At 45.3% G+C, this 27,868-nt stretch overlaps 1 protein-coding gene across 2 annotated transcripts in view; it reads left to right on the top strand.

Moving 5' to 3' along the window:
- CHD3 (chromodomain helicase DNA binding protein 3) overlaps positions 1-27,868 on the top strand; it is a 55,639-nt gene that overhangs the window by 2,009 nt on the left and 25,762 nt on the right. The window contains exons 2-12 of one of the 2 annotated variants that reach the window (XM_044417166.1): positions 11,506-11,621; positions 12,336-12,509; positions 15,378-15,499; positions 21,585-21,859; positions 22,551-22,681; positions 23,482-23,617; positions 24,237-24,412; positions 25,231-25,461; positions 25,613-25,816; positions 26,994-27,205; positions 27,657-27,788. In XM_044417166.1, coding sequence (XP_044273101.1) covers positions 11,506-11,621; positions 12,336-12,509; positions 15,378-15,499; positions 21,585-21,859; positions 22,551-22,681; positions 23,482-23,617; positions 24,237-24,412; positions 25,231-25,461; positions 25,613-25,816; positions 26,994-27,205; positions 27,657-27,788 — 1,909 coding nt within the window. Of the gene's footprint in view, positions 1-11,505; positions 11,622-12,335; positions 12,510-15,377; positions 15,500-21,584; positions 21,860-22,550; positions 22,682-23,469; positions 23,618-24,236; positions 24,413-25,230; positions 25,462-25,612; positions 25,817-26,993; positions 27,206-27,656; positions 27,789-27,868 lie in introns of both variants that reach the window. The other variant, XM_044417164.1, reaches the window with a different exon arrangement.

The raw sequence follows: 27,868 nt of genomic DNA, 5'->3' as shown, positions 1-27,868 counted from the left end.
CAAAGATCTTAGAAAAAGTACATGAAAATTTCCTCTAGCAGTTTTAAAGGCTGGAGTCTTACAAAGGCACATTCAGGTAGTCTATTTTTATTTAATTTCTATTTTATTATATTTATATCTTGTCTTTTTGCCTCTTGTAGGGAACCCAAGGTACTTACATAATCCTCTTTCTCTTCTGTGCTGTAACCTTAAAACGACCCTGTGTGGTAGGTTAGACTCAGAGTGAGTGACTGACCCAAGAACTTCATGACTGAGTGGAGACTAGAACCCGGATCTCCTGAGCTCTGGTCCAACACACTATTCAGTATGCCGCAGTGGTTTTCATACTTTTGTCCGTGGATTGATCAGCAAGGGATACTTAGAACATGTAAATTCTGTTCAGCACTGTGTCTTAACACAGTAGTCTGCCCCTGCTCCAATTATCAGTGGCCTCCTAGTCCTATATTTCATTATCTTCCTTTGCTTATCACTAAAGATATCGGAGAAGTTACAGATGATAAATGACTGGTGGACAAGGAGGGTTTTTATTGTTGCTTTCTTGCTTTTGGTTTAAATATTAGGGTGTAAAGTAGTAAGAAATTGCTTTCTTTCACACATAGCTTGCATTGGTTTATACTGTGATAATTAGCACAGGAAGTGCTTCTTCGGAGTTCATACATCTGCAGGGGTATTTACCCATATTCAATGTCAGGGGTATTTTGTGGTTTTATTGTGTGTAGCTAGTTCACAAAAATCTCTCTCCTATAAAAAGCTGTGCTGTGTGCTTTGGTTTTTGATATATTGGGGTAATCTTTATGGCTTCAGCCATGATGTTGGATGAGTGTGCATCAGTATGTACATGGGACAGATATGAGTCTGCTAAGCAGCTCCTGAAGGCTTGGTATGATTATCTTGCAAATTGGTGGACACTTCCCAAATGGCTTTGGGCTGTGACTGGGTTGAACAATGGTTGTTGCAGTACAGCTTCATTTCTCAGAAAAACTGGGTATCCTATTAGGGCTTGTCAGAAAGACAGTTAAATGGTAACACAATCTTTGTGGAAAAGACAAATCTTATGGATTTAATTAGACTTTGGGCACTCTAACAGTTCTTGCTACTTACTGTGCCTTGAGTCTTCATGAAATGTTCTGGACCTCAGCTTCCACCAACTCAGGCCAGTGGCCAGTAGTCAAGCATGCTGGGAATTGTTGTCAAAAATATTGTGGGGCACCAGTTTGAGGAAGGTAAAGCTAGGCTATGCATATGTAAGTATCTTGTAATTCTGTCATTGCTGGGTTGGGCAATGGACAATTTGTGGAAATATCAGGCTGTAGAGCAGCTATTCATGGGGAATGCATGGAAGTGGGTGATCCTTGAACAACTTAGGTGTTATATTGTTGCAGTATGTATTTTCCTACAAGACACTGCTGCTTAAGGAATGTATGCCAACCCAGCCATGTTGATTGTGATATTTTTATCCTTCAATCTGTGTGTACTGATTTACTGGGATGAAAAACAGTGAAATTTTCCTACTGACACGGATTTTCACCACCAAAATGCATCTGGACATGAATCTTGTGCACTGAATATTGTTCCTGTTGCCTGTGAGAGAAACCTCTTGGGGCCCTGGTTATGGTAATGTACTTGGTTTTTAGTTGTTTATATCTTGCACAACCCTGCAGTTTCGCTAGAAGTTCAGTTTGAGCATCACTGCAATAGGAAAGCAGCAGAAATTGCAAATGGTTGTCATACGAATCAACCTTTCACAACCTGGTTCCCTCTCAACATCCCTTGCTAGCATGGTCATAGTGCCTGGGATAATGGAATTTATAGTCCAGCATATTAGGTGGACTCCAGATTACAGTAGGCTGGCATAAATGAAAGTTAGTTACTTGGGCATACTCTGTCATGACATTTTGGTGACCAACCTCTTGGAGAGAGGCATTGCTCTTTTCCATCCTGGTGTTTCTGAACTAGACATGAAACTTGCACAAGGTTGAAGATGTGGAGTAATGTGATGCAGTAAAGGACATTAACAGACATACTTTTATTTCAGGCTCAGTTATGCCTTCTGGGAAAACCTGTATGGGTAGCTTTCATCTGTTTTTTCCCTAGAGGTGAGGGGCTTCAGATTTAAGCATTTTGAATAAATCTAGACCCCATGCTGGTTTTACTGAGTAACCCAGAATTTTATTTAAAGTGTACAATTTATTACACAAAGTATTTTATTGATTGACTGACTGACTGACTGAGTTTCTACTGCCCAATAGTCAAAGCCTTCTGTACAACATACAACAAACAAAATGAGAAAATACAACATAAAATACACCATAAAAGATTAAAACTACAGTATGAAATAGAGGTAAAAGTAAAGCCTCATTTAAAATGTTTAGGCAGTGTCCTATCCTGCCTGTTTATCAGTGGGATCTGCCAGTAGTGCAGCAGGGACCTAGGGGGTTCTTAAATTGGCCAGAGGTCAGCAGAAATGCTCATTTCTGGATCAGGAGAGGTAAGCAGGACTGTCCCGCTCTAGAAATGAGCATTTCTGTTTATTTCTGTGATTACTTTAGGAAGCACTGATTCCCTGAGCTAGGTGTAGTTCTCACTTGTGCAACAGAATGGGTGTGAGCACAGCAGCAGTACTAGCTACTGTGGTGTTTAAGCAAATGATGAACTCAGGTGTGAAATGTTTGGGCTGTGGAAATCATATCATGTGCTGGGCCCCTGCGATCATCAAAGCTGATTATTTATTGCATTTATATCCCACATTTTCCTCTGAGGAGTCCAAAGCAGCATATATAACTTTCCTCCTCATTTCCATTGTACTGTCACAACAACCCTATGAGGTAAGTTAGACAAGGTTGGAGACAGGGATATTGAAACGGCAAGCTTCATCCACCAAGCAGCAGTGTTTCTGGCCACTTCTCTACATTAACAGAAGGATTTGAAATTTCTGTGATACTAAGAGCAGTTATGAGTCCGAGAGAGGGCTAACTGGTGTCTCAGTACTATTTCCAAAATGTTGTCCCTAACAGTGCTCCCCTTTTCCAAAAATGTGAAGAAGTAGTTTGCTGCAACATCTACCCGAGTTATGGCTACATGGACATGTATATAAAAGATGTCAAGATGTGCTTCCTTCGCAAGGCAGCATACAAGGTATGAAAACAGAGAGAGGGAACCTCTAACTTGCGGACCTCGGCAGAAGCTTTCCTCGATGTCCCGGAAAGAAGGGCTCCTCGTTTGCCTTCCCTGCTTGAGGAGGGAGACCGCAATCTCGCTGTGCGCTCAGCTGGTGTTTCAAGGTGCCTCCTGAGTCTACTTCACCTCTGCCTCCCCTTCCCTCTGGGGATTGTGAAAGAGAATCAAAGCTGGTGCTTCAGTGGCTTTGCTCCATGCAGGCTTTCCCTAGCTCGGAAAAGTCCGCGTGAAGTGAAACATGCTTCCTGTCTGAGGTGCCAAGTGGAGGAGCTCCAGCTGGCACCTTGGCTGGGGACTCAGTAATGCCAGGGCAATAAGCCTCTGCCCCAGTGCTGTGGGTACTTGCCCCCTCCTGTCATCTGATCTCAGTAGTGGTAGAGGACATTTTGGCCACCGAATCCAAAATTGTTCCCCACCCTTGCTGTAAAACATGTGAAACATACCACTTGGAAACAGAAAAAAGTAACACATTTTAAGAGCCATCCCATGCAACACAGTTCAGTGCAGTGCAGACTAAGATGTGCCTGATTGCACAAGAAAAAGCAGAGGATGTCTGCAGTGCATTTGAAAAGGTGTTCTGCAGGGAGTCAGAAGAAGGACCGTGTTGGCCCCAAGCATCGAGCAAGAACAGAAGTGCAAGCCGTGCATAGAATGGCAGAGGAACAGGAGGACAGAGGACCTTGGGAACTGTGGTTCCCAAGAGAGATTCCAGGGAACACGGCATAGGCAGTAGAGAAGTATCTTAAATCCCAGCGCTTTCCTCGGATTTTCATGGGGGGGGGCTTGGGGGGAATCCCTTGAGTTTGATTACAAGCCTTCGTATTCTGATCATTCTTAAAGCTCACATGGTTCAGTCTTTTTTCCTTGTTGGCCTCTCAGTTCAGCAACACAATTTCTCCCCTCCCCCTCTGCAGTGCAGGAAGGCCTGTGTGATCTGGGAGGAAGCCCTGGTGCCCTGACCTCACCCGGCTGCGTAGGAGCACAGATCTGTCGGCCATGCGTGCCAGCAGTGCTCCTTGCCAGCTGGTGCCCTTCTAGTCTAGATTTGCAGCGGTGTAACTGGCTGGAAGACAACCGTCCTGTTTTCAGCCGCTGGCTGGAGATGACAGCTGGTTGTCAAGCTATTTTTGAAAACCCAATTGCTTCATTCGTGTTTCTTTTCTACCATGTCCAACTCTTGAGAGACCACAGTTTAGAAAAGCCTGGCTCACTATTAATCCAGTGTTGCTTTTTGTAGACAAATCATAGAATTGAGCCATCCCATAAATCTTTACCCATCTCACTGAATAGGTTATTTCCCCCCCTCTGCCACCCCCATCTCTGCATGACTGTTTTTACCCTGATGATTAAGATTTCTCACTAATGGAAATGGCTGTTATTCTCCTCCATTAACTGACACAGATAAAAGGCGCTGTTCTTTCTTTCTTTCCAAATTGGCCGTCCATTTTTTTTGTATTAAATTGAAATACATAAGTACTGTTGGTGGTGAAAGAGATGGCAATTCTAAGCAGGGTTGGTCTTCTGTAATTTGTAGTTATGGCTACACATCTACATTCTCCCTCCCCCCCCATTTCCTTTCCAGATCCTTTGTTAGCCTTATATAATATATATTTTCAAGGTAGGGAGTAGAAATATCACGTGTGTGGAAAATTCTAGTTGATTGCCTGCCAAATATAAGAATCTTCTGCGCATGTGTGCCAATATTATGATTAGGAAAAGGGGGGTGGAGGGGGAACAAGAATGCGTGGAAGAAGTAGGAAGGAAAAAAAAGATTGATAGATGAATTAGAAATTGACAAGAGTTGCGGGGGAGGGGGTGTCTGATAAGCCTACCCTGATGTATTTCCCCCCCCCTCGTATTTGTCAATTCCATCCCACCAGAAGCGGAAGGAAGGCGGCGTTGTATGAGGGAAATGCAACAAGGTGAATCAGCTTGGAGGATTCAGAGATAAATGTTGTATTGTCAGAAAGAGAGATAGGATTGTGCCAGTTGCAAAATGTAGCAAGCTGAGGGAGGGAGGGAGGGAAGGAGGGATGGGAAGCGGAGGTCCTGAATGGTGGGTTATTGCACCAATGTCCATTAATCTTAATAGCATTTGTTAATGAAGTGGGGTGGTGAAAGCTTCTGGAAGGGATGATGATTTTGGCTTTATTTGAGGATTTGGGGGGGGAAAAACATGCAATGCATGGCTGACTTGGTGTGCGCAAGGATTGTGTTGTAATGTACATCCCATGCCAGAATCCCCTTGAATTTGAGAAAACTGCCTGAGGTGGAGCATTGGCCTCTTGTTGTTTGGTTAAACCCAGATATTCTTTTGCACCTGTTTTTAATCTAGGACGATAACATTTGGAGCTCTGCTAGGGGAGATACATATTTTTGGACTGCGTTTTGAATAGAGGTTCAACCAATCACTGGATTGTCTTTGAAATCTGGCAAGCTTGCCTACATTGTATGCACTGGCTGACACTCGAGAAGGAGGGGGAAAGGAATGGGGGTGGGAGACACAGGTCTGAACTGGGAAGGTGGGGTTGGGCTGACAATGCCAACGTTTGTATATGATTCTTTCCCACACAGGCCTGATTTAGCTCCGGAGCAACTTCTATGACTATTCTGAGTTTGGCACTGCTTTAAATGGAGGCCAGTTGGCATGAATGAGGAAGATCTGGCTGGTCTGCGACAAGGATATAAAATTCTGTTGCTGAGTGGGTGGGGAGAAAGCAGTTGGATCTGCACCACACTGGAAGAGAAAAATGCAGGCTCTCTGTTTACCCACAAAGGGTGGACACCATGCTATTCCCACGCATGCTGCTTCCTCTGTAGTCAGTATGTTTAATCTTTGACCTGGAGGAACCCCCCTGCGGGAGCACGAGAGGGCAGTTTTGCTTCCTACAGCCCCGTTTAGCCTGCGACCTCTCAGCAGAGCTGCTGGCGCAGTGAGCCAATTAGTGCCAGCTGTGATTTATACAGTAGTTTGTGTCCTGTGGCTTGTAGGGCTGGGGTGAAGGAAAATCGTAAAGAGGGGCCAGGACTTAAGAGCCTGACAACACGTTGCATTGTAGGTCATCCAACAGACATGGGGTGGTGGTGCATCGGGGCTCCCTGGAGTTGGAGTGTTAAGCTGGAGGCAAATGGCGGTCTGTGTTCTGGCTGTGCAGTTGATGATGTTGCCCTGTCTAGACTGGAACTCATTCGTCACCTAGATTCTAAAATCACTAGGAAATGTTCTGGATTACCACAGTGGGCCAAATCTAATAAAAGTATTTAATGATAGCAGCCAAATTGATGAGAAGGCAATTGAGAAGGGGGAAAGAATGAGTGTTGGTTCCCCTTATCAGCTTGGGTGATAAAGACGTCTGAACTGGCCATGGCTACACATGCTTTAGTTAAATCCCATTTGGACTATTATTTTGCACTTTATGTGGGGCTACCTTTGAAAAATATTCAGAAATTTCAGGTAGTCCAGCACAGTGTGGCCAGACTGTTGACCCTTGTATGGCTATTGGTCTGTTTCCAAGCAGAATTCAGAATACTGGGTATGACCTATGAAGGTTTAATACAGTTTGAGACCAGGCTAACTGAATGACAGCCTTCTTCCATACAAACCTGCTCATTCCTTAAGATCTCCTGCAGAGACCCTCCTGCTGACACTACCATCATCAGAGTCTTGGATGGTGGGGATGCAAGAGAGGGCCATTTCAGTGCCCCCCCAGGCTGTGAGGCTCCTTCCCATGAAAGCCTTAGGTCGCTCCCTTTCTGGGGAGACGTCTTTATTCAAAGTCTTAGGCTTGAAAGCGCATTTGTGGTTTGGGCATTGTTTTTATTGTATAACTCTTTGTTATATTTTAATGTGTTTCATTTTTTAATCAATTTTATTTTATTTTTTTTGTAAGTGACCTTGAGTAACATTTTTAGCAGAAAGTTGGGGTGTAAATCAAGCAAAAAAAGTGAGCCCTTGGGAAGAATCCTAAATTGGAAGGTGAAATGGAGATTTCTCTGATTCTAGGCTATGGGTTGCTTCACGGGCCTCAAGGTGTTTGTTGCTACAAATGGCCATTGTTAGACAGGGACCAGTAAGATGTGGTGAACATGGGAAACAAGGTTCAGATTCCTGCTCAGCCATTTATTTATTTATTTAATAGGCTTCTTTTAGGTCATGATTCTCTAAAGGCAGTTAATAATATAACACATTAAAAATATAATTTTAGATCAAAATTACAAACAAGTATCTGACAGCAGGACAAAGTTTCTTTCAGAATAAAGACCAGATAAAAATAGACAAAACAACAGTAAAACAAAAATAGTAAAACATTTCAGACAAACTCATTATGCACCAATTAAATGTTTAGGAAAGATTAGGTGAGTTTTTAAAATTGATTTAAGTTAGGCATGGTCTCTTGCAGCCACCCGCCAGATTGATCGTATAGTTACTTGTCTGAAGAAGTCTCCAAGGAAGATCTCAATACCCAGACAGGTTTCTAAGGTGGTCTTTCAATTAACCTGTTGCTGAACCATTATGACTTTGCAGGTCAAAAGCAGCCATGAAATGCACAGGGTAGTCTAAATGAGGGGACAGAACTCTACATTGTACCACATCTGACAGTCGTATTTCTGAGAGCTTTTGCATGAAATGGTTCCTGCATGTTGTCAGTTACCAAGACAAGCATTGCACTTGCTTTTCTGTGTGCAGTAGGAACATAGCAAGTTGCCTGGGGCCCTGTTTGTGCATCCTGTTTGTCCACCTTCCTCTTGCTTGCTCTGGTCCAGACCATGGTGGTGGTAACAAGGAAGAGCAGCAGATGCCACAGCCAGCTTCCTTGCAGATTCTCTACCTGTTGAGAAATGGTGGTAGCAATGAGGGGAAAGAAGATAAGCAGCAGTCACTGTGGAGGATGACCGAGGCAGTGAGAAGGCGGCTCCTGTGGGGGAGGGGGCCCATGGAGAGGGTCTTGCCAAGGACCCTCAGAAGCCTGACGCTGACAGTGTCTAGCCTCAGCTAAGAAATTGGTCTTATAATGAATGAACAAACAGATAACATGCCTATTTTAAGTCTAAGATTAATGATGTAGGGGAACAATGAAATTATTGACTAGTATTTTCAGCCATAAAGCCCCCCACAGCTGATATTTTTAACTGTCCAGGTATTTCCAGTTTCAGAAGCCTTTATATTTCTATGTGAAGTAAATTATCTTAATGTGCAACCGTGAATGGACAAAAGTTTGTGAAGATGGCAAAGTTTCTTCCAATCTACTGCATTTTGTAACTGCAATGGGAATATGGAACTGAAACTGTAGAATGTTTTAGTTTAGGTCTGGGAAAAGGTACAGTGCCCATTTTCAATGTACTGCTAGTCCATGACCTGCAGGAATGTGGGAGGGGTTCTACTTTAGCAGGAGACAGTTGTACCTGTATTTCTCTCAATCTGCCTTTTCCCCAGCTGGTCATGCTGATGGAAGCCTGAGAGCAGCATAATCTGTGTTCCAGATTTTCAGAGACAAAACACAACCCAACAGGTGACTCAGTAGCTGTAGGATGCATTTATTTTTATTTATTTTAAGGCTCATCAGCATTTTCTTCCAGTGGGTGTGGAGCACATAAAGGTGTCCTGAGTCAGCAGTCAAGGTTCTAGTTTCAACAGTGGTGCAAAGTAACCATGTTCCTATCCGACCTGTCCTTGGACTCATTATGAGGAACTGAGGTTAAGGGACTTCCTCTGTATTGCAGGCACACAGTGGGCATGCCTGTTCCAGAGTTAAGCCAGTTACCCATCTTAGCTCTTGGATGGTAGAAATGTTAAAATATGGTAGCCAGAGCATGTGAATGCCTGTTGGGGGGGGGGGGGGGGGGTGGACAGGAATGGCATTTGTTTAGTGAACAAGTGCTTCCACATGCAAATAACTTTCCATCCTTAAATTTATGCATGCAGCAATCAAGGTTGTACAGTGAGTTGGACTGAGGTTTATTTATTTATTTAAAACATTTCTATGCTGCCCCATCGCAATAAAGCCTCGGGGCAGCTCACAAAACATCAATAAATAACAATACAGTAAAACCCCAATACAATAAAACCTCAGTGCATTCTCGGCTAAAAATTTAACCGAGAAATGGTTATCTTCTCTCTTTCATGGCTGAGTTGAGAGTTGAACTTGGGATAGATCTGAACCATTTCTTCAGGAGATTCATAGCCTTTCAGTTTCTTCCATCTATGATTCGGTGCTCTGCAACCTCACTAGGTTCAAACCTGACTCTCAGTGCACTGTATGTGCACCTGTCCAGAAGCTGCTTGGCTTTGGGGAAGGTAATTGGCCAGTAACAATTTAAACATAACAAAGGTTTATGTTGTCCAGTCTTAGACAGGGTTTGGACAAACAATGACAGTACCTGACATATTGGTTCTTCTAATTTGGAGAAAGGTTTTCCGAGCATTGACACTTAGGGGGTTACGTCCCACATTAATCACAGCCAGGTTAACAGTGAGACTCTTCTGTCTCTTCTCCGCCTGCCTTGTCTGGCAAGACAAGAGAAATCGCTCAAGGGGGCAGAGTGGCTCTGGAGCGTCTAATTACCACTGAGCTGGCTGTCCTGTGATATTAACGAGTCAGCGGCGTGCATAGCCTGTGTGTGCAGCTTGCTGTAGATAGAGCCTTCGTTTGCACACTGAGGGGAGCAGGAGGTTGAAAAGCTGTCGGAGAAAACGTAGAGGATTAATGGTCCCTCCTCTGTCTTAATATACTGAAGTAATTTCAGTTGATACTGGTGGAGTCGCTTCTGATTTACAAGAAGTGTGAATGAGAGGGGAGTTGGCCCAGGTGACTCCTATTAAGGAGTTAAGCCTTGTTGCTATACTTGCCACACAGTGCAATGTCTGTGTGTCTATGACAATCAACCTCCAGCTAGACTTGGAAAATTTCTAGCTTGCCCCATTCCTAGAGCACGGGGCAGGTTCCAGGCTAAAACTACTGTATTCGCATGCTTCTTGCAAGTCCCAGATCTGCCATTCACCTCTTGGTGTTATGGAGCCTCGGAGAAGTGGTTATGCTTTGGGGAGGATCTTCAAGGAGAGATAGCAGGAACTATCTGCCAGGCAAAGCCTCCCCTGAGAGTTCCTTAAAATTTATAAGCTAAGATAAGGAGACAGAAAGAGAGAAGAATTAACGATGTTGGGGTTTGTGGAAGGAACAGAGGGTGAATGGTTTGTGGCTCCCAGCCATATTTGGGCATTCTTCTGTGCTGACTAGGAAGACTGACAGAGCAGTATCACTGGGTCATCACAGCAGGACGCGAAGAACCTGATGTGTTAGGCCGCATTCAGATGAGCAAAGGTGCCAACTATTAGCCATGTTTTTAGAGTGTATTCAGGCAGACAAGCCTTATTTCTGTTCTGTTTGCATACTCCACAACATTACATGTTGCTGTTTTCCCATGTATTGAGTATTGTTCTCAGTGAAACTTCTGTGAGAATAAAGTGAAGTTTTCCACCCTGCCAGTGCTCTTTCTCAGTTTATTCTCTGCATAGCTTCTATTTACATTAGTATAATTTTATGGGCCTCTGTTTGAGTCTATATTTGCTTGCTGCTATTATTTTTAATATGTTGATGTTTTATGCTAGTTTAGTATTTTTATATTTTTATTTTTGTTGTATTGCTGTTCTATTTTATAACTGTTGCAGTTTACCCACAGAGCTCTAACTATTAGTATAGAAATGCAATAAACAGTAATTTTGTTGTTGTGTATGTAAGCCATCTTGTGAAGATACATATTTTGAAACATTTTAAAAATTATATTTTAATATAGTATGATATTTCCATCCATAGTCTTTCTAGTCGGTGCATTATATGTGATTTTAGCTTCTCGTGCTAAAATGGCCAGCCTTCTGCATCTCTTTGTAGCTTCAAGTGGGTTTTGAAGTGAAATGAGCTAAGGTCTTTGTGAAAGTTCCTTGGAGGATTGTAGTCTGTGCCCTGTGACTGTCTCAGGAGTGTTGGAACAGATGGCAGCTCTTTTGACTGAGGGGGAGTAAAAACAAAACAGAACAGTAATCATAGTAAAAAGAACACCCACCCCCACTCTGTCAAGCCTGCCTGAGTAAGGCCGACCATAGGGAAACTCCATAAGCGCTTAGATCTTTTCATAGCATGGCCCTTTCAGTGCAGTGGTGAGACTTGCTGGCAGCTACTGCACTGTGAGGATTGGAGGCGAGAAGGAGAGAGTGTAATTGCTTCAGCATGTGAGCTTGGAACTGTAGCTGCTCAGAAGAGTTAAAGCAGACAAGTGAATTCTTTCTTTTTTTGATGTTTTTTGTTCCCCTTCTCCCCATCCCTTTATTTTCAGACGAGGAGGAGGAGTTGCGCAACTTAGAGAGTCCTCTTGTTATCAAGAAGAAGAAACGAGGACCCAAAAAGCAGAAGGAGAACAAGCCTGGAAAACCCAGGAAGCGCAAAAAATTAGTAAGTTCTGTGACTAGAATCCTTTCCATAAGTGTGTGCATGTGTCATGGTGTTGGTGCTTTGTTGCTTCTAGGTGTGTGATGCTGATGGGGCAGCCATGATATGGGAAGTCAGGTTGCAGCAAGAGACATAGGTCTCATTCCTGTTCTTCCAGTACGAGAGAGCCAATCAGGAACAAATGGCAGAATTTGGTACCATTCCAGGGCTCTCACTACCTCTCCCTTCAACCCACTCCATGCTGGATAGTTGATTTATGGAATTACCTGGTACTGATATATCCACTCTCAAGCCCTTCAAAGGTGGGATTCTTTCCTTGTTAAAAGGTATGGTAGATTGATGGAAGAGCAAAAATAACTCATATTTTTAACCGGGATCAGACAAGAGCCAGCAGCCATACTGCTCAAATTTTTCTTGGTTTTGGATGAAAGTCAGTTGTTTGTGCATGTCACCAGTTTTCTCATGCACCAGTTATAGAAACTGTTGGATCTCCTTGTCAGTGACCAAACCTCCCCAGAGGCTTTGTAAAGGTTGCTGCCAGACATTTTGCTTAATCACTTCTTCAGGGTTTACTTTTCACAGAAATCTCGGTCTGTTTACTTTGGGAGTAAACTCTTCTCCTGGCACTGGACTTCTCTGCCCAGCAGGAAGTCTTGTCATTAATTAATGCTAATGATCTCACTTGCAGTGTCCTCTTACTCTGTTTTCTCTTGGTAGGTTAGCGAGGATGAATTTGAGTCAGACCGAGAGGAATATCGGGCCAAGTCAGAGAGTGGTGGCAGTGATTATGGAGGAGTGGGGAAGAAGAAGCGAAGAAAGCATCGGGAGAAAAAGGAGAAGAAGACAAAACGGCGGAAAAAGTCAGAAGAAGATGGAGTGCAAAAGCCAAAGGTAGGGGAGCCTGTGGAGAAAGCATCTCTGTCTGGACGAGAATCACTTCCTTCCTCTCAGTGCACAGTTGGCGAATTGGTAGGTTGGAACAGAAAAGGTGTATTACGGGTTTCACGCTGATACCGTGGCCCAGAAAGAACCTGTTCATGACCCATGTTTTTTTTTATAATAAGTTTTATTCAAAATAACCCTGAAACAAAGGAAAACTAAAAACAACATCAATCATCAGAAACATCGGACCTGCTGGGTCAGCCCCCACATTTTTTTCTATTTATGATAACTTAAAAACATATTTAAATCTATACGAAGTCCTGTTTCTCTAGCCAATAATAAAAAGAGTCCCAAGTTTGATAGAAATCAGTATCTTCTTTCTCCTTCAATGACAAAGTCAATCTGTCCATTTCTGCACAGTCCAAGATCTTTTTTAGGATCAGTTCATCGGTGGGTGGTTCTTCACTTTTCCAGTGTTGAGCAAATGCAATCCCCGCTGCAGTAATTGCATGTAAAATCAAGTACATTTCTTGTTTACTAATATTAACAGGTGTAATGCCTAATAAGAAAACTTCAGGTTTAAAAGCTAAGGATTTTTGTAACATTTCCTCAAGCCATTTATGTACTTGCTTTTGTACTTACATTTATGTACAGAACTTTTTCACATTATTGCAAGTCCACCACATATGATATTATGTACCCAATTTATGTTTACATTTCCAACATCCATTTGATATATTTGGAAACATCTTAGCTAATCTATTTGGTGACAGGTACCATCTATAAAACATTTTATACAGGTTTTCTTTATAAGAAGTTGCTAATGTTACCGTAATATTTCTCTCCCACAGCTTTTGCCATTTTTCTAATTCAATATTATATCCAAAGTTTTGTGCCCATGTTATCATAGTTTCCTTAACCTGTTCATCTTCCATTCTCCTATCTAGTAAGAAATTATATAGTCTTTTAATCATTTTCTCATCTGATTTAAGCATCACCTGATCAAATGCTGTTAAATCTTTATAAAAGCCCCACATTCTATAGTCTTTAGCATATCTCGATTGTACATGACCCATGTTTTCAATACTCCTTCCTCTCCACTAGGCAATGATAGCACAGTGGGGAGAAAACCTCCCACCCTTTCCACTGACTTTTTTAAATAATTCCAAAGTGTTATGGGATGCACAACCTTCTCAGCTCTACCCTGAGTTAGGGAGGGTGTGCATGGTAGACAGATACAGTGAGAAATTCAGAGCTATACAATGCTTACATGAGCTTATAGACAGAGAGTTTCTTATACTCCACCACATTCTCTGCTAGCACCCACTCCATTCTCTTTTTACTATTCTGATTCATGGGAATTTATCATGGTAGAAGTCAGTGGCCCTGGCCCAAATCCTTTTTTTCTGTTTTTTGTTTAATTGCTTATAATCGCATTATCTTCCATTCAGAAGTGCTTTCAAGGTGGCTCCTGCTTTAAAAATAAAAACAATACAGTCAACATACAAATCCATAAAACAAGACAAAACTAAGGCAAATCAAAGGCAGAAAGTCAGTTATAGTGGTATGGAACTTGATGTCTTAAAAAGGCTTGGCCTATATAGAGTCCTTCACCTGGTAGCAAAAGACCTCAAGCTTAGTTTATTTATTTATTTATTTATTTATTTATTTATTTTTATTTATTAAAACATTTTTAGTTCCTAGTGAGTCCCTTGAGGAGACCATTTCCAGAGCTGGGTTGCCATGACCCTTGAAGCCACATAATGCCCACCCTTTGCCTTACTGCAACTGGCAGAGAGACCTCTGAGGAAGATTTAAAAAACCACCCAGGTTTCTGTGGTGGGCAGCAAGCCTTGAGACTGTGGTCTAGTGCTTGCTTCTGGCAGGCTTTACTCTGTGAGGCTATCTAGCAGAATTAGAAGCAAAATGCCCCCCTCCACCTTGCAGTTCTTCAGGGCAACATTTTAATATTTTGCTGATGGTGTAGGGAGGCCTAAAAGCAGGTGTGGCTATCAGTATGGTGGGCCAGGTGGTGTGCTCTTGCCCTGACGACTGATCACTTGCTGGTTTCCTAGCTTTTTCCCCACTCTAAATGGGTGAAATGCCTTCCCTAAGACTTAATTACTGGCAGTAAGAGCTTTCAGCTAAAATAGGCTGGCATTTTTGGCTCTGCCCCGTTTGCCATCCCTGTCCCTTCCACCCCTGTAATGCTTAGAGCTTCTCTGCAATTGAATTCAGCCCACAGGCTGAAAGAGGTTGCTCATCCGTGTCTTAAAGTAATGTCTCCTGCACTATTTATACCGGGGGGGGGGGGGCAGTGTTTTTTCCCTGGATTAAAGGTGGAGTCACACTTCAGCCTACACTGAAAAAAGCCCCCCAATATATCAAACGACTGTCTGCCTCATAATCAGCTCCTAGAGCTGTGCAAATGTGCTCCTTGCCACTGTCATATAGTCTTGTGAGTGCAGCCTTCTGATGTCCTTCTCACCTCCCTGTTCAGCCTGCTGGCCAGGGCTGTGTTTCCAGGGGTGCTGGTGAAATTTCTGTATGTTTATTATTGGCAGTGGCACAAGGTACATCACAGAATCCCGGTGGACGCTTTCCTTGGGGAAGATGTCACTGTCTGTAACTTGATAGAGTGTGAGGGGATGAAAGCTCCAACATGCACATAGCGCCTGATGCATCCAACCTGGTAGCTTAAGTTGTCAAGGCATGCTTCAGCTCCTCCTCTCACAGCACATTTGTGTTTCCAGTCTTGTGCTTCCTGTATCCCTACATTCCTCCCATGGTACCATGCAGTAATAGCACTCAGGGGAGAGAGTGTTCTTTGGGGATTGCAGAAGCTCCACATAACCTGAACATTTTGTTTCTCTGAAGGTGGAGCAGAAGTCCTCTGCTCAGCTGCTCATGACTTGGGGGCTGGAAGATGTTGATCATGTCTTCACTGAGGAGGACTATCACACCCTGACGAATTACAAAGCTTTCAGCCAATTCATGAGGTGGGTTCTTTGATGTTTATCTAGATTCCAGGAGGGAAGAAGAGTCTAATGCTGGGTTTCAAGGTTTGCCTATTTACAGCAAAAAGTACTTCCCTAATCATTGTTTAGAGAGGAGAACTGAGTTTTGTGAACAGTGTTTAATTTTCATGTATGTGCTTTGTTTATTATTTAAAACAGCCTTCCCCAACCTGATGCCTTCCATGGTTGGCTGGAGGTGATGGGAACTGTAGGTAGTACATTTGGAGGGCATTGGCCTGAAGAAAGATTTGGAGTACTTAGTGGTCATCTTTCTGGACAAAGTCCTCTCAAGGCAGTGAGCTATAATATACAGATTATAACTTGCTGATTAGGTGGACCACATACTAAGCAATCTTATGTATACATAGGAATACATTTTCCCCATCTCCGCTTCTTCCCATAAGAAAGATACCCCCCGAGTTCTATCCTGCCCTGCTTTCTGAGAAGGCCCTACTCTTCCTAAATGAACACATATTTGGAGAGAAAGGATTCTTGAGGAGAAGAACTTCTGGCTCATTCATTCATTCAGTCATTCATTCAGTCATTCATTCATCTCTTATGTATGTATGTATGTATGTATGTATGTATGTATGTATGTATGTATGTATTTCATTTTGATACTGCCTCACAGCCCAAAGGCTCCCTTATACTTACTGTTGTCTAACAATGCTGCAAATGGTTTGGTAGACTGAAATGCTAGATGATGCAAATGTAGTTTCTTTTTCTTGGCTGTGTAGTGGATGGCAGAAAAGGCAGTGTGGTGGGACAGAAAGCCCATGTGTCTGTAATGTAGGCGCTGAATGCTAGTTAATGGTATCACTGTCTGAGCTCATGGCCTTGCTAAACGGAAGCGCTGGAACACAAAATAGCCCCTGCGTCTGCATCCACAGACCTGAGGGCTTATCTGGCCGCTAGCCTGCAACTCAGTCCAGGCTCGACTGCGTTCATGTCAGTTATGAGGAAGCAGCCAGTGGCCTTGGCAGGCTGCACAGCATCTCCCTGCCTTGGCTTGGCGGGTAGAGGTGCACTCTGCCGCCAGCAACTCCCTATGACCAATGACGGGGATCCAGCACCAGCATTTGTGGGATCTCGAGGCCACTTGGGCCTTGCCAGATTTAATCAAGGCAGTGACTTGTGCCAGGTACTCAGGGAACAGGCTTGCTAGTGGGGCTTTAGGGGAGTAAAGCTCTCGGTCTGACTCTAATTAGCTCTAAATTGTTTGGCGCTTGCTTGTACCTGAGGCAACTTGCCGTCTTCCCCTGCTGTTGCCGCCGCTGCTGGAATCAGCCAACGAGAGCTCCCTCAGGACCGGCAGGACGGCGCTTCTGCTTGAGCGGCCCTTGGCGCCCTTTCATGTGCCTCTTGTGGCTTCTTCTCTGCCCTGGGGGTCGTGGCATACTGGAAGTGCAGTGCACAGTCGGGGCTTCCGGAGGTCTGTGTACCTGCCCTTGTGCCCATGTGCTGCAGTGACGGATGGCTTTGTTAACACTTCCATGTGCAAAGTGCTCTGTGGTCCCTGGCGCATCCTTATCCTTCCAACAACCCTGTGGAGTCAGTCAGACTGAAGGAGGATTACTCGCCCAAGGCCACACTGTCACAGCGGGCCCCAGGGACTTGGACCAAGCCTCTGTTTACTTGAATCAGCCATCTGTTCTCCACGGCCGCATCACTGGGGAACGACTGGGGCATGCTAAAGATGGTGCCTGCTGACCCCCTTCAGGCCTGCTGCGTTATTCGCCCCCACATCCCTCCGATCCCGCTCGAGGGTAGCAACTTGCAGCTATTGGGTTAGATGGGCAATGAAAGAGAAGATAGCACCGAACCCTCTCCCCACCGTGGGTTTGGCTTGACTGTTTTGGGAATGGGCAAGAGCAAAATTTCTAATTCCTGAAGTCAGGGGTGGAGGGAAATGAGCAGCATGTGAAGTGTGGAGTGAAGCTTCAGCTAATACAGAGGGAATAGTGAAAAAAGCACTAGTGTAACAACCAAAATAAAAAGCAACATGATGGGGGAATGGAAGAGAACGGTAAGGGTAGCACAGGTTTTCTGGACTGACTGTAGAACTGAAAAATTTGAGTTATCACAGGCTGCGGTCTTTGGGGTACACTTCTCGAGGGATCTTGTCTCAAATTCTCTGCAGGAGGAATGGTGAGATACGCTGCACAGTTTTCCCCAGGTCCACAGCAGTGTGCCTCTGCCATGTTGTACCCATCCATCTCTGCCTTCTACATTGCCCCTCCCTCCCCTCCCTCCCTCCTACCCCTAAGACCCTTCCTCTCCCCCTTCCTCTCCCCCTTCCTCTTGATCTGTTTTTAATATTCTCCCTCATGTCTTTTTCCCTGTAGAATTGCTCCCATATGGTATTGCCGTCTGAACTAGTGGCATTGGTTTGGGCTTTTTTAGCTTGCTGTTACCCATACCTCTGCCTCGCTGTTTCCCGCTCCGTGTCCACATTCTTTTCCAGTCCCTCTCCATATGCAAGGCAGGGCAGATCTGCTGCTGCTGCTGCTGCTGCTTTGTTTTGTTCAGGCCCGTCTTTGTCTTTGAGCCCCGCCTATTTCTGGAAAGCATTTTGAAATGAAATAAATTCAGACTCCTCCAACTCCCCCTCCCCGTTTAGTGCAGATGCTTACTCTCTCCCCTCCCTTTTAAAGTAAGAGCTCATATTTCTTTAATAGCATCCCTTAATAGTCTGCAATGCATTATGGGTTGTGGTGACCATCAATAATTAAGAAGTCAAACGCAGTTGTCAAAATGAAATCATAGCAGGGCTTTGCATAGCAGCCTTTTTAGTGGCTAGGTTTGGATGATATTCCAAATCAGGGCTTGGGCGTGTATCTTGTATACTCTCTCCCTTCCTCTACCTCCTCTTCTCGCATGCCAGTTCCTTGTTTAGTTACAGGTTGTTTTAACTGTAGCTTGTGATGACATCTGGATTGGACAAAGTATGGTTTGAGCTAAATCAAAGTTTGCAAAACCTCTTCTGGTCATGCGTTGTGGCGTTAGCCATAATTAGAACTTGCCAATTTGGATGTCATGGGAAGCCTGGAAGTGACACTGTGATTCAGCATGAAAGCAGATGGAAAGGAAGTGAGGAAGGGCATCGGTGTCCTGGAGGACTGTCTGAACTGAGCAGTCGGCCTTGTAGTCTCTGTGCCTGCACAGGAAACTAGTTGAGAAGTCATCTTCGGGTGAACCCTTCCCCTTGTTCTTGATATGCATGTCCCTTGCCGGTTCCCACCTTTCTTCTCAGCTCTTCTTTGACTGTCATTGTGGTTGCCTCAGGGAGACTTTTCTCATCCTCATGGACAGTGTTTTTTCTCAGTTCCTGAGTGTTTATTCATATTTTTCTCTTACAGTTTTTTTCATCTAGCTGTTAGTCTTTTTTTTTCTTTCTTTAATTTTCCTCTCTCTCTTGTCATCCTCAGCTGCTGTTAGCCAAAGGGATCTTTCCATTGAGGAAGCAATGCGTTTTGTATTTTAAATTGTTTTTAAACTGGTATGAAGAACGCAGAGTTTTGACTATTGGGCAGTATACAGTGTGATAGATGGATAAAAAGATAGATGGATAGATAGATGCTAAATAAATAAAACAGGTGTATCACAACAGGTCAGGTCAGGATTCAGCATGAGAGCAGATGGAAAGGATGTCGGGAAAAGCATCTACAAGGACAACCTGGAGAATTGTCTGAACTGAGTAGTTCTCCACCTTCTAATTTGCTGAGCTTTCTTTGGAGTTACAAGGGTTATCTCTGGATTTATGAGGGCCTTCCTTTTGGATAAAGTGCGGGAGCTTAACAATTCAGGTATGCAAGCCCACACACAGAAGTGCCTCAGTGGAAGCTGGCCAGGGTGACTCTTCTGATTCCTGCTAAGATGACATAGGCTAACAGGAAACAAGAGGACTCCTTGGTTCAGGGGGTTCCTAGGTAGACCTCCAATTTCTGGGAGGGAATGGTAAAAGGAACAGCTGGATTTGGGAGGGGTAGCCATGTGTGTCTCTAGTAGGAGCGAAGGCTCAGTCATTCCATCCTCTCCATGCATGGAGTGTTACTTTCAAGTAGACCTGGAGTTTTCCTGTTGGGTGACATAATGTAGAGCCAGGAAATAAGACTGGAGCATGTGGCACAGGCAGGAACGCCTTTGGCAAATCACAGGGAGCATCCTTTTCATATCTGAGCTGAATTCCCACATCTCCCTCCACTCTCTTTAGAGTGTGTCTGTGTGCATGCACATGCCCTTCTATGAGCTCATTGTGCAACTGCAAAAGCCAGGATTGCGACAAGATTCTACAACTTGAGGAACTTAGGTTCTTACAAGCGTAGCCTTTCTGACTGCAATACTAGATTGGTCCATGCATGAACTCTCAGGAGTGGGCCAGGCTGAAATGAGCATGGTTTCAGGGTCTTTGCCCATGGGCAGGAAGTGCAGTGTCAGTGATGTCAAATATGATGAGACAGACCTGTTCATAGGGCATGTGTTTCATTTGCAAAATTTTTTACAGCCTTTGCCCTCAGAGTAGCCCCCTGCTGTGGGCCACTGGAGTTCCTGCCTTCCAGGTGTGGGAAGCAGAAGCTTGTAGAAGCAGTGACTCTTGGCAGAGTTCAGAGTCACATTTGGGTCAGGACTGGCTTTGCTGGAAATTAACCCCTGTAGAGCCCTGTGCATGGCTTTCCTGTCAGTCTCATGAAAATTCATGTATCTCCCCCTTGCACAGAGGCACAAAGGCTGTGAATGTCTGCCAGCCAAATCCCAGAGGTCCTTGTAGTCTCAAGCCCCAATTGGATCAAACGTCAGCGTGCTGGTTACTAGTGCTGTGTGTTGACAGCAGATGAAGTACTCAGGCTGGTTGGGGGCAGCAAGATCAAGACGACGCAGCATCTGCAGCAAGGATTATTGCAAATGATGGATGTCTTGTGCTCCAGGGTTCTTGGCTGGGGGGAATGGAGAGATGAAGGAGGAGGGGAGGTCAGAGAGCTGTTGCCTCCAGTCCTGTACTGCAACATTACGCTTTGTTCCAGTGAGTGTGGCGTTGGCCTCTGTCGGATTAAACAGTGTTGGCCTATTCCAGTTTGGCAGTTCTTGTCATCCCTTGAGACTGATAAGCACTGAGAGGACTGAGCCACTGTAATCCTTGCCTTGCTGGCCCACAGGGTTACTCCTTGAGGGAGGGGCAGGCAGGGGTGACTTGTGTATAGTGCTTTGGTTTGCTGTATGGGGCTTCCATGTTGGTCTGCCTCCTTGTTGCCATCATTTGTGTGGAACATGGATAACTTTCAGGACTAAAAGGGATTTTTTTTTAAAAAAAATCATTATTCTTGGGTCCCTAATGCATGGAGATACTTCAGAAATAGTCCATTACTGTGCTGACAGGGAACAATGGTGATATGATTACTGCTGCTACTCGGAACCACTCCTCTCTAGCAACTCTTCATCATTAGAAAGACCCTGGAATGAAGCCATAAATATTTCTCTCTTAAAACAACAAAATATTTCTCTGCTTTTATTTCATTGGCCTTGGCAGGCAATTTGGGAATTTTGACCCTTCTAATAGCTTGGCACCTTCTCCGGATTCCCATCCTGAATCCAGGATGGTCTGCTCCAGTTGATAACAATAGGTAGGCAGGGTAGGGGTTGGAAGGCAGGACTTGATGACTTCTGGGTTCTGTAATGTCATTCAGGTGTATGTGCTGCTGTGTCATCCTGTCCTATCTTCTAATCTCATCCTTCATTAAAAAGAAAATAAAACTATGTTTCCTTGTACAAAATCAGTAGCTTGTGGAAACGTCTGTTCCTTTCTATGCTCTATTCTGTTATTAGGATGAGGTAAGAAAAAACTGTGTGGGTTGGCACTGCATGGTCAGGGGGCCTGGACTAGATTCTAGTGTTCAGGAAGAGCGGGTCACAGCACCAGAACTCCTGGGAGAATCCGTAACAGCCTAGTAACTTAGTGTGCAGAAGAGCATCAAGGCATCTTCCTTACAAGACATAAAGAGTGTTGCTGTGGAGTTTACATACTGAGCCAAGGGGGCTTCAACTGGTATTTTGCTTCCTTTCCCACTCCTAGGCCTCTTATTGCCAAAAAGAACCCCAAGATTCCAATGTCCAAAATGATGACTATCATGGGAGCCAAATGGCGGGAGTTCAGTGCCAATAACCCCTTCAAAGGGTCAACAGCAGCAGTGGCTGCTGCCGCCGCTGCCGCCGCCGCTGCAGTAGCTGAACAGGTATCGGCCGCAGTGTCGGCTGTTACTGCTTCGCCTGAGCCACAGCCACCACCACCTCTGCAGCCTCCTCCACAGCCTCTTCCAGTCCGCAAAGCCAAAACCAAAGAAGGCAAAGGTGAGTGCCAGGAGTCCTTGCACCTTCCTGGAGAATGTATTTGTTCAGGTATGCATTGGACAAGACTGCTTGCTTGGTTTATTTCTTGTTGTAGAGGCCAGGCCTGTATCCCCTGTTAAGAAACAACGGTTCTCGGGAATGGGGACTAGCAATTTAGAGCAAAGGGGTGCGTGCCACAAGTCGTGCTTCCTTAGCATTGAGTTGGTTGAACTGGAGAGGTCAAGAGCTGGGGTGAGCATCTCTGCCTGAAGCAGTGGGGCTGGGAGCTGGGCTTCCAGTTTTCTCTGAGAATGAAGATACGCAGGGCATGACATTTCTTCAGGAGAATGCTTCATCTGGCAGATCTTCACCTGAGACCCACGGATCTTGGCTCCAACTTTCTTTACACCACCATACAAGATTCCACCAGAGAAAACTGAAAGTTGATACATCCCAGAGAATTCAGGGCCACCAGCTTTCTATCCTGTCAAGTTTCCCCACCAAGGGTAGCCTTTTTGAGAGGAGTGGGGCATTATAGATTGTAGCTGAAAAACAGCAGCACATGGGTTCTCAGAATTTGGTATTGGTAGCATGATTCTTGGGATCTCTTTCCAGTTTCTGCCGTATGCCTGCTAATTTGAAGCTCCACACAAGCTCACAGTTCTCCTGCAGACAAAAAGCAAATGACAGTTCATTTCTCTTTCATCAAAAGGCCCAGGCCACAAGAAGCGGAGCAAGAGCCCTCGCATCCCAGAGATGAAGCGGAAGATGAAGGGGAAAAAGATGGCACCACTGAAGATCAAGCTGGGAATGATCGGTGGCAAGCGCAAGAAGAGCAGCTCTGTAAGGTCCATCACTCTTTGGGGATGGGGATGGGGTATGAATGTTGATGCTGGGCTTGCCGTAGGGAAAAGTTTGATGGCTGGATATTTCCTGGGCAAATAGGCAAGACTGGAAGTGCCACATGCAATTGAGAGAGAGAGAGAGAGAGAGATAGTTTCAAATTTCATAATGCCAAAATGAGCTAACTTCTGTGACTGATTTGTGTTATACAAATTCATGATTTGTATTCCTTTGCTTATTTTGCATACTTTATTGTGTTTCTGTTAGTCATGGGGAAGGAGAGAGGCTTGGCCACTGGTGATCCTTACCTGCTGCCCCTTTGGCTTTGGAAATACCACCTGATAATGCATTGTCTGCACATGTTTCCAGTTTGCCTTTGCAGCCATCAAGGCTCCCCACTTCTGCAGCTGTGAGATTTCTCTTACAAAGTGTGGAAGTGGACAGGACTAGACTATGGGTTGCATGGTATGACTGTAGGTGTGCTTGTTCCTATGATAATCTCCATTTTCTTTCTTCCTGCCCCTCTTTGCCATGAAATGCAGGAACATGTTTTCTGTATTAAGTGTTGTTAAGTTCAGCCAGTCCCATGCCCGGGCCATAACTGAGGAGGATTGCATGGCAGGCTGCCTCCTTTTTCCTTTTTGTGCTTGCTTTGGGGCAGAAACAACCCTTGGATGCCAGTCCCAACCCCGCCTGCTCTTGGCAGCCATTTCCTCTCCCATCATTCCCCCTCATTTCTGTCTCTGTATGGGCCTTTCCTAATGGAGGGCCGCTCCGGTTATGTACAGCATTTGTTTCAGAGTGACGAGGTGGGAGAACCAGAGGAGGAATCCGACCTTGACAACTCCAGTGTTCACAGCTCCTCTGTGCGCTCAGACAGTTCTGGGAGGGTCAAGAAACTCAAGCGGGGCAGGCCTGGACGGAAGAAGAAAAAAGGTGTGCATTGGCTTTGGGCCACAGCATGGTTGAGTGTGCTCACAAACTCCTATCTGCACTTGGGCTATGAAGAGGCAATCCTGTTAGTCTTCCTTTTAAGAAATGACAAGAAATAAAGGCTTTCCACTTCACTCAGCTGCTGAGGCCCTTTTTTCAAGCTTCCTGCCTTTACACAGCTAAGGAATTTCATAGCATTTCAGCCTTTACCCCCTTCTCTTTTCCTTGGGTCATTTGCTTGCTGCCACAGATTTATGGACAAGCCTGTGCATTCCACACATTTTTGTCTTCTGATGATTATGATTTAACTTTGCTGTTGATGACCTGAGAATATCAAAGTGTGTGAGATCAGAGCTTTTGCTTTCGCAGGTTTTCCTCCCACTTAATCACCCATTCAGCGGTAGAACAGTACTGCCCAGTCTCTTCCCCACTTCTTGCAGTGAGCAGGTGGTTGCCACCACTGGGTGATTCCCTTTGGGACGAATGGCAAATGCAATGTGGCTAGTGACCCGTAACCCTAGGCCCACCCCAGCTCAAGCAACAGGGTACGCTGCACAAGTCCAGAGGTAGGGAAGAAGTACCCTCATGCCATTCTGCTTTCTCTCCACTTCTGGCCCGGCAGCTCCTGGTGAAGAAGAGGCAGACGGCTATGAGACAGACCACCAAGACTACTGTGAGGTGTGTCAGCAGGGCGGGGAGATCATCCTCTGCGACTCATGTCCCAGAGCTTATCACCTGGTGTGCCTGGATCCGGAGCTAGACAAGGCCCCCGAGGGCAAATGGAGCTGCCCCCACTGTGTAAGCTGCTCACCTTTCTTCCTTGGTCTCTGCACACTAGCACCTTCCACCCCGTCTCCCCATTTCCAGGGAAGAAGCTATCTTCTTGTAGCCCTGCCTCTGATGTAGGTCCGCCTGTTGTTCCAGCTTAAGAGTCAGAATACTTTAATTAAAAATATAAAACCAAAATTTCATCAGAAAATGCACATTCTGCAGCTGGAATAGATTGTGCGAAAATACTGAATTTGCATTTATTTACTTATGTGGTTCTAGCTGCTGACTAGTTATTGTTGTTGCTGTTGTCATTGTTGTACTTTTAATGTAGTGCTTGGGTTAGGATTGGTAGAAAAAGTGGGGCTTGGTGGTGCTGTGTGCATAGGGACAAGGAGGCGGGGCTGGGGTTTAGTGGAGGAAGGACTAAGATTTGTCCATCCGGATACCTTGTGGTTTCAAAATGATTTATCAAGGACTAAGGTTTAGTCCTTTAATGAAGAGAAAGTGGAGATTTATTCCATTCTAAGGCTGAGTAAGAGCCAGATTCTGCTGGATGCAAGTGTCTGGATCTCTTTGGAGGATCCTGAGTTTAATTCTTCAGAGTAATTTGCGCTTTTCTCAAGACAAATGCCCTTTCAAAACAATGACTCTTGCATGGATTTACGTTTCAGTTACAGAGAATGTGTGAGAGCAAACTCCCAAATGCTTGCAATGCATCAAAACCATTGTGGGATAGGCTTTGGCTTCTCTTGTTTTAAATCCCCAACTGTTCCTACCTGCGTGACCCCCATATCAGCATCCAGCTCTCTCTTTCTCTCTGCTTGTCATGTGTCCCTTGCCTGCAGGAGAAGGAAGGGGTGCAGTGGGAGCCAAAGGAGGAGGAGGAGGAGTATGAAGGGGAGCTGGACGATGGCGAGAAGGAGGAGGAGGATGATCACATGGAGTACTGCCGTGTCTGCAAGGACGGTGGCGAGCTGCTGTGTTGTGATGCTTGCATCTCCTCCTACCATATCCACTGCCTCAACCCACCACTTCCTGAGATCCCCAATGGGGAATGGTTGTGCCCCCGCTGCACGGTGAGGATGCTGGCGAGCGGGTACCCTGCTGGAATTGGAGAGGTTGGACTTCGAGAGAGAGGCCGGCCACCTCCTGTTTCTTTACCAGGCAAGGGGTTTAATGAAGGGCTGGGCTTCCCTGGTCTCTGACAGTTCTCTTTCCCATTCCCAGTGTCCCATGCTAAAGGGCCGTGTACAGAAAATTCTTCACTGGCGATGGGGGGAGCCTCCAACCCCAGTCGCTGTTCCCCTGCCATCTGACGGTAACCCAGATGACCCACCATCGAAGTCTTTGCAAGGCCGTTCAGAGCGTGAATTCTTTGTTAAGTGGGTTGGCCTGTCCTATTGGCACTGCTCCTGGATAAAGGAATTGCAGGTACAATTTTGACTGAACGTGGGTGAAGGTAGGCCCGAGCTGTTCGAAAGCACTGTAGCTGAAGATCCCTTGCCTTATCGGAGGTGCTCAATGGATGCAAGAGCCTGTGCATCACTGGAGTAAAGACTGTAGTCACCTCTGTATGAGTGGTTTGAAGTGTTTGGACTGGCATGTTATCTGCAACAACTCCTTTGTGGAATGCTGCAATTATGTGATTCTCACTGCCTTCCATTTTTGTCTGATCTTGCTGGTACAGTTTGCCCCTCCCCCATCCCCCCAGAGTATTTGTGTGCGCTTGTAATTCAGAATAGCACCATGAGCCTCAACAAGTGGACTGTAGTCCACAAAAACTGGTGCCATATTAGGTGTCTGAGCCTTTAAGGTGCCACAAGACTCTGCAGTTTTTGCTGCAACAGACTTGAGAGAGCTTATCCCTCTAGGAGTTCTGTGTGGTATCACTCAGTCTGTGGGCAGCTTGAATTCTCGTTTCTCTTCTCCAGCGTGAATAACTCAGTAAAACCTCTGCTGCTGTACCTCTGGGTCAGCATTCTCTCCATCTCCTTTGGCCTAGGGATGGTCACCTCTTCCATACCCCTGTTGTTTGTGGAGGCCGTGAGCACACCGTTCCTAGCAGTAATTCTGTGGCTGCCCTCTGCAGACTAGGTGCCATCAACAAGGGGATGTACCATGTCAGGAATGGCAAGGCCGGGGAAGAAGCACCGCAGCCTGATGGCTCTGAGACAGTCCTGCAAGGCTGGCTTGTGTGTAGACTCAGGCAGGAGGATGGAGAGCTAAGGTCTGCTGCAGACCTTGGAGAGCCTTTGCCATGCTAAGTAAATCGGACCAGTGGCCTGACCCCATCCGATGTTGTATTAACACATGGGCTTCCAAACTGGGAGAGTAAGATGGATGATGCGTAGGTCTGTCAGTGCTTGTAGCCGCTGCTAGCCAGAAGTCCAACTTTTGTGTCTTACCTGCTTCTGACTACCAGATGCTGAGGATTGGATTGTCACCATGGTGCCCTATTTATGTTCTCCCTTAAGGTATGTGACTGCAGCACCATGGCAGAACCAGAGGTGCTCTTGCTCTGGACTCACTTCGCGTTCTCACTCCCTTTTACTCCACTTCTCTCCTGTCCTTCCTCTTTCTTTGCCCCACACCACCCCTCACATCCCAGCTTGAGATCTTCCACCTCGTGATGTACAGGAATTACCAGCGGAAAAATGACATGGACGAGCCCCCACCACTGGATTACGGTTCTGGTGATGATGACGGCAAGAGTGAGAAAAGGAAGAACAAGGATCCTCTGTATGCTGAGATGGAGGAGAAATACTACCGCTATGGCATCAAGCCTGATTGGATGACCATCCACCGAGTTATAAATCACAGGTCCGCTTGCCTTTGTGTTTGGGTGTGTGTTGCCCATTTCTAGGGAGGTTGCGAAACTCTGGTGGCAGGGTGGTGATGGCCACGTCCCCTGCCTTCACCTGACCCATGAAGGCCCAGGTGGCGCCCGTGGAGTGACCCCTCCTGACCCCTCCCCAAAAACGTTTCCCAGCCCTGCCACAGAGAACGTCATGGGTTTGATTTAACATGTCTTCTGTGTGTTTCTCTAGGAGAGTTCATCTTACTGGAAGAAATTATTTCTTCCCCCCACCCCTTTTTTAACTTTTTGTTGTCTAGACATGCAGTTTCACAGACTTAGTTGTTGTGGCCTTTACTTCCTCAGTCCCACCAGCTTCCTTGCCGTGCCCACTGGTGTGGGACAGAGAAAGAGAGTCCCATTTGTATGTTTTGTGTGGTACTCTTTTCTTTTCTGTCACGTGTTTTCTGCATGCAGCATCGACAAAAAGGGCAATTACCACTACCTGGTTAAATGGCGTGACCTTTCCTATGACCAGTCTACGTGGGAGGAGGATGAGATGTCAATTCCTGATTATGAATATGCCAAACAGGCCTACTGGCTTCATAGGTAAAGAGTTATATTTCAGCTTTATGGCCTCCGTGGAAAGTGCAAAGGGGAAGCTTAGAGCAGTGCGAAGTGGGACTGCC

The sequence above is a fragment of the Varanus komodoensis genome, unplaced genomic scaffold, assembly GCF_004798865.1.
Source record: "Varanus komodoensis strain SLA01 unplaced genomic scaffold, ASM479886v1 scaffold87, whole genome shotgun sequence".
NCBI classification, from domain to species: Eukaryota; Metazoa; Chordata; class Lepidosauria; order Squamata; family Varanidae; genus Varanus; species Varanus komodoensis.
The sequence above is the reverse complement of the archived record's forward strand: the minus strand, read 5'-3'. Positions and strand labels throughout refer to the sequence as shown.